The sequence below is a fragment of the Bombus flavifrons genome, chromosome 12, assembly GCF_040668555.2.
Source record: "Bombus flavifrons isolate JBK064 chromosome 12, iyBomFlav1_principal, whole genome shotgun sequence".
NCBI lineage: Eukaryota > Metazoa > Arthropoda > Insecta > Hymenoptera > Apidae > Bombus > Bombus flavifrons.
The window spans coordinates 7,435,104-7,447,941 of NC_138453.1; the positions used below are offsets into that span (position 1 = coordinate 7,435,104).

At 40.1% G+C, this 12,838-nt stretch overlaps 2 protein-coding genes across 5 annotated transcripts in view; one reads left to right on the forward strand and one right to left on the reverse strand.

The window, feature by feature from the left end:
- LOC138185391 (zwei Ig domain protein zig-8) overlaps positions 1 to 12,838 on the reverse strand; it is a 293,791-nt gene that overhangs the window by 266,811 nt on the left and 14,142 nt on the right. For all 4 annotated transcript variants that reach the window (XR_011174602.1, XR_011174601.1, XM_069124275.1 and 1 more), the window contains exon 2: positions 7,499 to 7,624. Coding sequence is in view for 2 of the 4 variants with exons in the window: in XM_069124275.1 (XP_068980376.1) it covers positions 7,499 to 7,598 (100 nt within the window). In the remaining 2 variants the exon portion in view is untranslated. The remainder of the gene's footprint in view (positions 1 to 7,498; positions 7,625 to 12,838) is intronic.
- LOC138185385 (neuroendocrine convertase 1) overlaps positions 1 to 12,838 on the forward strand; it is a 162,438-nt gene that overhangs the window by 6,837 nt on the left and 142,763 nt on the right. The gene's annotated exons all lie outside the window — the stretch shown is intronic.

Sequence of the window (12,838 nt, forward strand, 5' to 3'; positions counted from 1 at the left end):
ACGTATCTCTAAACTATCGATGTACTTATACGTGTATCAGGTTGTCCGAAAAGTTTCTTTCGTTTCATAAGTTGATAATAGATGAACAATAATTTCTGTTTTATATAATTTCATTGAATTAGGTATGATCCATTTCGTTATATTTCCATTACTATGTTCGTGCATAATTCAATAAACTAATATAAAACAAAAAACATGGTGTGTCTTTTATTTCCTTATAAAACGAAAGAAACTTCTCGGACAACCTAATACATAAAATTTCATAACATAAAATCACAGAAATTTATTTCTTAATAAATAATCCTATGTAAACTTTAGTATCACTTTAATATACCGGCATCGTACGAGATGAAAATTGAATTTGGAAAAAAGTGCGTTAAATTCGAACACTTTTTTCTCGTATACACGCTTTATCCATAACGCCGAACATCGATTTCACATATAAACGTTATTTGCTAAAGCACCCTATAAATAAATACATAACATGACATAAATCCCTGATCCGATATCATTCTCATTTTCACCATTGTCGCAGACAATTGTACGCATCTCTATGCACTCCACGCGCAAAGTCTCGTGGAATTTATCGACGGCACTGGGAATAGCTTAAATGGCGCGTATAGGGGGATGAAATCTTGAAAGCAATAATATTCACATCCTGCTGGGGTCATCGTGTGCACAAGCAAAGGCACTTTTTCGTCGATAATCCTCTCACCAGGGCGACGCTGTGCTCCGTACCAGAACCGGTCTATCTATCCCGCGTGTCTGTAGGCTAGTTTATTATTCATTGAGCTTGCATCCCCAACGTGGATAAACGGCGCATTGTTTATGCATTAGCCTACACCCTGCCTCTGGCCATCTCTCGATCTGCCCACTCAGTAGATTCTCCCTTTTCTCACATTGCTGCCCATCAAACTTCCCTCGCTAATTGTGTCTACGTTTAACGCGTTACCGAGATACCACGTAATCTGTGATCTACCCTTATTACCTTTCCCTTAAACTATTCGTCAAATAAATTATATTTCCCGAGATAATATCTTTGCAAATCTCTTTTCAATTGAATAATCTGTGATCTACTAATCTTACTAACGTTTCTCTCCACCTGTTCATGAAACGAATTAAATTGTCCTAAATTTTGAAGACAATAGTTTTCTGAAATTTATTCTTCAGTTTGATACTGTGATTTTAACAGCGGACCGTATATATCAAACATATTTAGTGTTTCGACCACTCGCGGAGAGACGCGATCGCGAGGAAGCACGTCAACTGGAGTCGTGAATTCCCGCTACGATTAGATAATCGACGCCACGGAATGATCGATCCCCTATTTCGATTAGGACAATACAGGTAGTTAAATTAAATATGACACTGATATAACAAGTTATAAATCACAGTTTATTCCAACAACTTTGTAAAGAAGATAGTTACGCTGGTGCGTATGCATAAATTAAGTAAGTGACTGATCTAAGGGTGGAAACCCGGTCAAAAGATGTTGACTGTTTGAAAGATGGAAAATCAGTGAAGTTCGGTGACGATGCTGTGACGGAGGAAAGCTAAGGATGGGTGTATCTAGCGCACGGGACCATCGGATTTGTTGATGACAATTTTGGCTAGAAGAGTGAGGGAAATAGGCTTCGTTGTAAATTGATTATTTGCTATGTTGGTGGGTGAGGACGGATGCTAACCGCCCTCGAGATAAAGTTGCTAGTGGGAGGCCTCATACGTAAGAAAAACCAACTTTCCCGTGTCAACCTGTGGTGGATAATAAACTTTAGAAAACAATTCAGTGGAAGAATATCTGTTCGGTCTGAAGGACCTTAACTATAAAATTCCTGAGATTTATGGAGGGTACTTGAGACTATTGAGGGTACGCAGTAAGGATCTGAAGACATCTGGCTGCCATCTTACCCGCGGTACGTGGCCTGGTTTACGTAAAGAGTCGGCCGACGTAGCATTTAGAGAACAGTCCTTTTTATAGGTTTGTACATTTTTCTTTTCGATTCGTTCACCGAGGTACAAAATAATTTGCGACTCTCATTAATATTTCCTGTGGATAATTAGTGAAACGGTGTGATGGAATATTTTTCAGGGCATGACTGCAACTTGATTTTTGATAATGGATGACGTATCAAGCACCTGTAAAGAATGGTTCCCTTTTACGCTTTGTATATACTTCGCGATGCTATTTTTCTTCCCGGCTTATTCATGGTAAATGAAAGCTGGCTGGAAGAAAGAACAAGACAAGAGTTTGGCGAATCATTCGTTAGAACTTCGAAATGATCCGGTATCCGACGTAGCGCTCTTAATGATGTTTCTTACAGTTCGTGCTAATATACTTCTTTCAAAGGAAAAATGTTATTTACGATGCATTCCGCGGAGGGATAATGAATGAAACCGGAGCGAAAATTGAATGGAAGAAAGTACCGGCGGTTTTTCTGTCATCGTTTGAATCGGACTTCGCGTAGATAAGAACCGAAGCGATTAATCACGAATTTCTGTCGCGGACAATCGGACTACGAAATACAGGCGGAACAAAAGGAACCAGACCGACTCGTATGAATAAAATAACCATTAATTCGAACCTGGTGCGCGGCAGCTAGTGATAAAATTCCGAGCGGTGAAGACGCGGCAGTAATTTCGAAGGGAATTTCTTCGTTTCTCGACGAGAGAGCAACGTTTCCACCGTCCAGCCCGAAAACGGGATAAAGTTAACGAGTAGTCTAGCAACTTGAACCGCTCGTGTACACTTCAATTTTCACGTGCAAGAGTGTCGTCACCGTGATGATACATTTTTCGCAGAAACTCAACCAATTTTTGATTACGAGACCGTTTTCAAAAAAACGCACTTCAAGCTTATTAGATTCGCGGCGAGTATCTCGAAACTGTGGAAATTATTTTAGACGAAACATTGCGACTTGTAATTGGATGGAGTGGCTCCTTCCACCGGGAAATTGGGGAATGATAAATTTTCTGAGCGAAAAAGTTTCGAATTTGGAACGCTGAAACGCTGGAAAACCTGGAACTCTGAATATTTTTGAAAAATTTGAAAATTCGCGAATATGAAAAGTTGGAAGATTTGAGAACGTGACGCTGGAATATTTGAAGGTAGACGAATTTAAACATTTCGTTCCATTTCAATCGAATAATTCGCAAATTTCCTGTTATCCATTCCGCTTTCGAATTGTTCACAAAACGAGCAAAAAACCGAAAAATTTCTGCCACCAAGCGATGCAAGCTCAGCGAAAATGCGAAAAATAAAAGCGCAAAGGAAAACAGAAAACAATGGGATCCATACCGCGGGCACAGGCTGCAGATAAATATGTTTTATCAACAGCATAGTTGCCGGCGCGAATAACCGCAAAACTAATATTATCGTCGCTTCAACAAGTGGTAACGGGCGTATCGTTCCGCGAGTACGATCCCTGCCGCAGTTTCGTGACTTTTGTAAAAATGACCAGCGAATATGCAAATGCCTGATAGAGTTCAAACGTGGCCGACTGCGTCCGCAAATAAGCGGCCAAGCGTGCTGAATCGTTGACGACGTGGCCGCAACCCGCGAAACTGACCGTGGAATTTTCTTTCGATCTCGACTTTCTCCCTTTAGAACACCGTGTTCTACTCGAACTTTTTTTGCTCTGAAATATTCGCGTCGCGGTCACACAATCTGCCTCGGTACGGCTCCTGGCAAAACAATAGTTTCGACCTGTAATCCCGAGCTGTGTTTTAATCTGAAAGAACCCTGGTACGCCGCTGATTGCATTGCATAGTAATCTTAGTTTTTACCGAGTTCTAGGATTGCTCGAAGGAGCCCTCCTCTCATTCGTGTTCGCTCCGCACCGAATGATATCGGGGTCGTGAACCGCATTATACACGCCATCCCGTCGAATTCCGCCAAGAATGAGGATACCAAAGGGAAAACGAATTCAATGGAAATGACCAAGAAAAGAAGCGTTACGGTAATATCGGACGAACCTGTCACCGATGAGTTTGATAGATCGACTCGTCGCACAGCATGACATTTGAGCGATAAAAATCGAAATTCGTGAGCCGTGTTCGTCACGTTCGCCACGTTCTCGCTTTCATGGAATCGCAGCTTGAACGAGTCATCTCTATTCCAAGGTTTTTCTTTATTACAGAAGTCTGATCGTGAGTTGCGTTGGAATCGATTTTCGTGATTGTAATGAAAGATCACGGATTTATTTATACGATATTATGGGTCTAATTGTACTAAAATGTTTGTAATACTCTGCAGAGATTTCTTTGTTTTTAAAAACTCCAGATAGAAATATATAAATAGGCAAAGCACGTATATTTTTATTTTTGTCTATGATAGAAGGAAGATCAATTTTGAATGTATAGTAGAATCGACTTCTCAAACGAAAGAGAAACAAGATTTAAAGATAGTTGTATCCGAACTTGTGACAGTGTAGAAATGTTTCTGTAATTTTTTAAAAATGATATGAAATAGTGAGCGTATAAATAGAATATATAAAGTTCTTACGTCAAATTCAATTTAATCTAGTTTGCTACCATTACTCGAAGTAAGAAGTTGAAAGCTGTTCTATGTATACAGTGCTTTCAATTATCAGAAATGTGTTTTAAAATTCTATATTATAAAGAAAAAAGAGATACGAGACTTTTCATGAAATAATTACTTTACTAACTGAATTTATTTGACTTATATGTCACTCTATAAATCGTTCTGAAAGTTGATCAACTTTGGAAATTGAAAAGTAGAGTAATACGATGTCGCAAATATTATTTTTCTAAATTCATCAGACTTTATTACATCATTTATACCACTTTCTTACGAAAACCAAACTTGTTAATCGCGTACCTAAGTAACGAAACTAAAAAAATTTACAAAAAGCGAAGCGGATTACTTAAGCTTCTGAATGAAAAAAAAAAAAAAAAAAAAAAGAAAGAACAAATAATACCCAGCGTACATAAAGTTATTCTTCGCAAGAAGGGTCTGTCATTAATCACCGTGCACGTTAAATTGAAAGTATCGAACTAAATACCGCTTCCTGATTATCGAACAACGAGGGAATTCGCTTTCCTTTTTCGAAAGAGATAGAAGCACGCTGGTGATTAAATATTGAAAGCAACGGCGCTGTAAAAAAATGCTCGTTCCTTTTCCCGAAGAAACCGCGAGAAAAACGGCGAATGCTCGGCGGTATTGGCTTTTTCCGCTCGAACGTAATCAAGGCGCAAGTGGTACTCGAACAACTAGACGACAACACAAGAGCACCTTAACAGAAAGTCGATGTTGGTACACGATACAGGATAGAGCAAGCCTGTCGGCTCGAGACCATGCATCGATATCGGTTTTCAATGAAATGGAAACTCGAAACACGCCGCGGAATTTCGTCTATTAAACGCGATGACGAATATGGGAATCGAATTTATCGCGTCCCCCTTTCCATTCGAACGAGACTAGAGGCTTTCTTCTTCTCTTCCCATTCTCCACCGCCTCGCACTCTACATTTTGCTTCGAGAAGAGCTCCGAAACGATTCCAACTTCGCAACGTAATATTGCTCGATAAATTACCGATACTTTACGAGGCGATATGATTCGGCCGTGCGTGGCGCCGCGCGAATGGTACTTTCAATCGTGTTATTTCCATGTATCACGACTGAGAATTATTCTAAATTACGATGGCCAGTCTCCGGTCCAATGGAAAACGGCTATAACCAGGAAACGCTAATCACATTCGGAGATCGGTAGCAATGAAACGCGGGCGGTTGAAATAAAATTTCCACGAAACGCAAACAAACGCGATTACGTGGCTGGTCGATCCACGAAATCGCACCAATTATGGGATATTTAATGGAAACGTCGAGATATAAAGAAACGAGCGTTATCGATCGGCCGTACTCTCGTATCGGTCTGCTCGAGTTTTCCAAAGCGTTCATTCAAACTCGAGCGGCATTCTCTATTAAGAAACGAAAGCCTGCTGGCATTTTGGTTTCTCGATCATCCCAATACGTGGCTACACAGGCGAACCAAACACCTACTCGAGCTTATATAAAGCAACGCGAAGGCTATTCGCTTTTGATCATCCGTTGAAAAGGGGATCGTTTCTTCGGTTGGCAAATCAGACCGGAAAAACGGTTTCGCAGAAAGCCGAACGCATTTAACAAAGTGACAGACGTCAGTTTGAGGATTACGAGTCACATGGAGTCGACGGACGACATATGTCAAAGGGAATCGTATAATTACATCGTTACAATGATGTACGTACACATCGGTCGTCAGTCTTCTTGACAGACTCATTCGCATGCCGCTTCGTTTCCACGCGAGCTACTGCTTGTAGAGATTTCATTAACGACCTCGGCTTCATAATTACGGAGAGGATGGATAGTCGTTAATTACATAGAATGCCGGCAGTACCCGTTCGCTTTCGTCGCTATCTAACCAACCACGTTGAAACGATACGAACCTTCGAGCATTCTCGCGAAAACCACCGACTGTCCCGACTACCAACCGCGATAAAGTTCAAAGAATCCACACACACGTTTGATAACGTTGCTCTATTCGTTACTTCAAATGTCGACGAATATGCTTCGACTATTGCCATTGCTATGAACACTCTGCCAACTGGTTTCAGACGTTATGGTGGTTTCACGTCGCGAGTATATCGATGGGAAAATTCAAAAGAAATTCTGAAAATTAAGAACAATTTAATTAGAATTAAACCTTTAGATCTGTGTAGTTTATAAGTCCACGAACCTTTTCTTGAAAAATCTTTCCTCTTTTCGTGAATGAATTTCTCGAAATAGCTCCTACAGTCTTCATATGAAATATGACAAATAACAGTGAAAGTATACTACAATATATTTGTTTGTCAGTCGACTGTAAGACGTATTTTGAAAAATACCTTCATTCATATGCTTCATATACATACCTTCGTTTAATATTTGAAACAAGAATGTCGTAAATCGTACAAGTTTTTGCCCCTACATTTCACTCCACTCTGATATATGCAGAGGAACGTTCAGCGTGAAAAGATTAATATGTCAATGGGTTAAACTAATACTCGAGCGAACTGATTTCGTTAAGGGTTGAAGTGGAAGTCGGTATGTTATCTACGGTTTTGGTGGAAACATTTCAAGTGGAAAACTTGTATAGTACCTGGACGGTGTTCTGCACTCTCTTTCGTTATACTTTGACCTATATTTCCCTGACATCACCGGTAAAAGTTTCATTAAAGAGTTGATGATCTTGATTTCGATTATTTCGCTCGTGCTGCGGCATAACATCTTCCACGAAGTGGGCGTTTCGTTGTAACGTTCGAGGAGCGGATGCGTTTGACCTCGTTTCTACTGAGAATAAAACTCGAACGAGTGGTATAATTGCCAAGTATTCTGCTTTTACGAGTTATTTCGTATTTGACGAGTTACGCGCTCAAGATTCTCCGGAGTAAACCGAACTTTTTTCATTATTTTTTCGTTCGTCGTTCGAATATCAATGTACGAACGCGAAGAAAAGACTCACCGGTGCTTTTCACAGTTGGAGATGCGGATGGTTGTGCGCAGAGGACGTGCGTGCCTCCTAGGAGTGCCAAAAACACGCGAAAAAACTTCATATTGATCATCGTTGCGTCGTTATTCCATGAAACTCCTGAAACCAACAATGAAATTGCCGATTAATCGATACATGTTACATGCTTCATTCGTTTGAACAAAGTTTGACTATGTTCTACATCGTGCGAAACATTTATATTAATAGTGCAAACCATGTTTTGCAACTTGACGCCATAAACGTCATACACATGATGTTAATACGAAAACTTTGCAACACGCGTTACATTAGCGTGCTTTGCAACCGCGAATGAGTCTCAAGACGATAAATGTGAACACTGTATATGCATTAGACTATTTCTTCTATCCTTCAATTAAACTTTATCCCATGTGAGTGAAGGGCTCATAGGACAAAATGGAGAATGGGATTAATCGCATCGCAAGTTCTAGTTCAAGTCGTTGGTTCTCAAGGAATCTCGTTCTTTTCGCATTTACAAAACGAAGGAATGTTTCATAACTATTCGACTATGAAATAGACGATATGCCCGACCACAGAAAATTTCTACGAATATATTATTTTGCGTTTGTCGTGTAAACTGTTTTGTAATTTCATTGGTACTGCGATGAGTTTTTAACTAACAATAATATTTTTAACTAATTTCGAGATGTATACAAAAATTACGAGACATTTATTCCAGATATATATTTAATATACAGTTTGAGCGGTTGTCTGGAGCATATAGTAAGTCTCACAAAATATTTAGGCTCGTTATTAATCGTTTAATTACTTTTCTTATTTTTACGTACAATTTTGAACTTGTTTTACAAGCTTTATCAATATAAGATCTTATAATACATTTAGCAGAAGTATATGTCAACCACAGAAGTACACAAGTATATGTATTTACATAGATTTATACCTCTTTTTTCAAAGAACTCGTCGATAATTCGTCGTTACTAAATCACGACACCTTCTTACGTTAGAAAAATCTTATTCTACACTATAAAACAATTTCCCTAATTCCCCACGACAATTCTATGTCTACAGTGGAAGCGACAGAATCGTAAGACAACCGAGAGACAATGTTCGTCGTGACTCAGCATCCCCGCAGGGTTGGTCCGAAACCATAAGTCAAGATCACTCCTCGGGCGAGCTGTGCTTCATTTCCCGAATTCGTTTGGGGACACGACGGTTCTTAGAGCTCACGAAACTCTATCTCCACTGTTCAGAAGTCCTTCCGTCCCTCGAGTCCAGTGTTAGTTCTTCTCCAAGTGGCTCGACGCTGCAGTAACATTAATATGCTTCAGCCAAACCGATCTATGCTTCGTTAGATAGCTTCTTAGGCCCGATAAGCCAAGGAAAGAGCAACGAGGATGCTCCTGGCACGAGCAAATCTATTTTAAATTCTCGTGCCGCGCTATTCCCTTCCCCAGCCGCGTTGCATCCCAACGACGAACGTGGCAAGGTGTTTTCGACCAGCCTCGACAGCGTAGCATATTAATTTCCGATAAATCAAGCCCCTACCACCCTCACACCATCGCAGCCGATCCCACCTCTCTTATCGAACCGCCACAGTGCCAAGCCGCAGCGATCCGATCGCTGTATCAAAATCTCATTTAGCGGAGAAATGGTTGCTGCTCGCTTCTGTATTTTTCTTGCGTTTCTCCTTCCCCAGAAGTCGAACAAGCAGCCAAACACCGTAGGCTGCGAACGATCTCTTATTCGAGAAATAAAGATCGCGACTGAATTTAGTAACGCAAATGGTCGACGTTGTTTCTTCACTTTCCTTTGGTCCTATAGCGAGCTGAGATTGTTTGAGTCACGAAAAAGATATTCGCGCTGATCAACTTCATAAGTTATAATTCATACGAGGGTGAAAATTACAAATAATATTGGAATCCATAATTATTTATAATATCTAATTATAATAAACAAATTTATGAAAATAAGATTTCTTTTTCGATATGTTGGATATTTGATCGCGCACTTGGATTTACATGAAATGGATAACTTTATATCGAGTGGAATTATTAAATTTAGATTGCGAGAAGCTCATTCGAGTTAGTTTGATATTCACAATTCAATCTAGAACTTTGCACGGAATAATAAAACTAATAAAATTTACGCGCTGTTGAATTATGATGATCATAACCGATGAGAATATTAATATCGAATAAGCTTTCTTCCTTTTGATGGACTTTTGCAATGAAGGTTAAGTATCGTTGGTACATCAAGCACATTTCACTGTTCGTCACACAATTAAATGGCGAGTTAAATAGTCGATTTTCAAACGTAACTGGCTCAAGAATTGTTAGCAAACCGAATTTCACGAATTACAAGGCAAATTACTCGGTTTGTCTCGAATATCCTTTAAACTTAAATAATCCTAGCTTATCGTATTTTCCAATATTTCTGTTTTTCGAGCTGCAGATTCCGCTTCGTTCTAATAAACATCCCCCTGGACACATGAAAAGGTCATTTGTACGAAATTGAAAGGTAAGCTTTTCAGAGGATCGTACCGATTTTCGAACGAGAAAAAGCTCTTTCCAAGCTGTGAAACAGAATTTTTCCCGCGGTTCGAGAATCGACCGTGTGTACCATTGTTCGGGGGGAATAAAGGCGCGAGAAACAAAGAAAGAGGATTTAATAAACGCCAAAATGTGAGGAAGGGGAAGGGAAGTCACGCGCGTGGCAATAAAATTTTTGCAAATGAACTTCCTCCGAATTGGATGGTGGGTGCTGAAGCTCGTTACGTTCCTACCCTCTTCTCTTCCTTCTCTGATCTCCCCTTTTTATTCTTTTCTTTCTTTCTCCAGCGAGGCTCTTGTTACACGCGCAAATACCTTATTTTTCAAGTTACTGGTGGATACGTTCTCGAAGGTACACTAAAACACAAACAAAGCTCACTTGGAAACGAGATTTTCTCTGCATACTTGTGGACACTTTTATTCGCGACGAGTTTACTCGACCGAGCAGCTACCTAACGCAAACAGGCCATGCACGTTGTACGATTTACTACGAGATACTTGTTCCAACTGAGACTAGAACGAGGACAAAATCTACGTTGTTATCGAATAAAATAATACGACTGTTGGAATTTGAAAATGCACACACGATACCCTTGGCGCGTTACAAATTTGCAGCTTTACAAATCTAAATACAATTTCCCAAGTAACTTTATATACTGTTTTCTCTCATACACTCAGCTATCTTTTATCATAAAGAAAAAGAATTTTAATATAAATATTTTGTATTCTTCATATAAATATAATATAACAATCCAACAGCTTCTGAAATTCAGATTACACAACGTAATTATTTTTCAGGAGATTGCAGTGCACGTCGCGTCACGTATACTAGCCTTTCCTCTCTATGTTACGCGCAATCACAAAGGAGGATGTATGTCAGGAACAAACAAGGAAGCGTAGGACTGGGTCGGTTTCGCTGCTCGGAATAGCGAGTTCGTTGCAAGATCCGTGAAATCTCATTTTACAACGGCACGATCCGATCGGCAAGAAAGGGAAAGGCGGAGAAACAACGATGGAAAGAGTTGGTTAATGCGGTATCGCGAGCAAAGAAATCGATGAAAGCGATCCGCGGTCATAAATCATGACGCATAAGGGAGAGAGAAAGCTGGGGAAATAAATGTCCTGTCTGACTGGCGTTGAAAGACTTTGCGGCGGGAACAATTTACGATTAAGTCGTGTGACGTATCGAAGAAGCAGAGCGCGTGAAAATAAATCTCACGTCGTTCAACGACGTTTACCTGGTTGGAAAACCAAGCGAAGGTTTGCTCGAGAGTTCAGCCTCGAGATAAAGAGAATTCATGATAAACGACGCGGCAGTTTGACCGGATCGTTTAATCCCGTAATCAACGATCGCGAAACTCTCTGACGATGGTCGCGGGAAGAAATTTCAGTCGCGTCTCAGTGGGAAGTTCGTTTCGAAAGGAAAGTTAGCGGCGTACGTTGCTGCAAACAACGTGGTACGCCTCTTAGGAATCGCTTTGTTATCGGTTTATACGTTTAGAAGTTTCCACCGGCATCGAAAGTCCAGAAACTTTATCTCACCCTCGAAAGAATGGACCCGCTGTACGTCTTCCAGGTAATGTTTATCGATCTTCATTTACAACTTTCTCCCTCATAATATATCCTGTCCTCGCATATAGGAAAATACATTTAGTTGTCAGAGAGAAAACGTGCACAGTTTTTACAAAAGTGTTCGAACACTTGCAGATACACCTTTTATCGTATATCGCGTGCGTTCTATGAAACATTTTCATTACGAGACTTGAGTAATCTGATCATATCGGTGAAATATGAAACAGATCTGAAAGTATACATAGAAATGTTCAGATATTTACTTAATTATCTATTATATTAATAAACTTCAATATTCAATAGGAGTATCTTTAACATTTATTATATGCTTAACATTAGCTATCCATGCTGCATACTATTCTTTTCTCAATTATCTGTTTACAATAAATATCTTGCAATCCTTGTATACGTTTCGAAATTGGTTTCAAATTTTACCAATATAATCATGACAGTCGTGTCTTATTACCGCGCTAATGTAATTTCAAAATGTTTCGCGTGACACGTACAACATGGACAGAAAAGTTTCCTGTGACACGTACTCCAATACTTTCGTGAGCTAGAGTATCTAATACAATTCTACATACCGAGAAACTCTCAAATAAGATTAGGAAACAATCTATACCCTCCTGGAACATCGTGTAACCTTCGTTCGAACCGCAAGAACGATACACGCATCGAACCCGACCAGGGACGATTAAAACGCTCAAAAAGAACACACAATAGTTGTTTTAAAACAAGGAAACAGCTCGGTTGTAGTAGCATGTGCCGTGCGGCACTGGAGATTCGAGCAACCGTGAATAGGGGATGACTGGGTTCTTTGAAGCGTGCATTTTTGTAAAATATTCATACACGTACCTCTCGCAGCCGAGTCAGAAACCGTAACCACCCCTTGTATTACCGCTTTCAAGTAGCGAAAGAGCACAAGTCACGACTCCGCTACGCTCATGTGCAACTCCCTACCGACAATAGCTTCTAAACTAACGTAACGTTAAGTCTCAGCCCTTATTCAACAAACACCCCTATTTCTCTCTCTCTCTCTTTCACCCCCTCACTTTTCCAAGGAAGAAAGAAAGAAACGAGTACACTACGTAGGACGTACAAACGAGTCGGTAAAGACTGCAGCACGCCGGCTTGAATCGAATAAAAGAATCAAGAGCTGAAATTCGAGAGTCAGGTTACAGCGCGTTTCCGACAAACCACGTGCAACCGAACC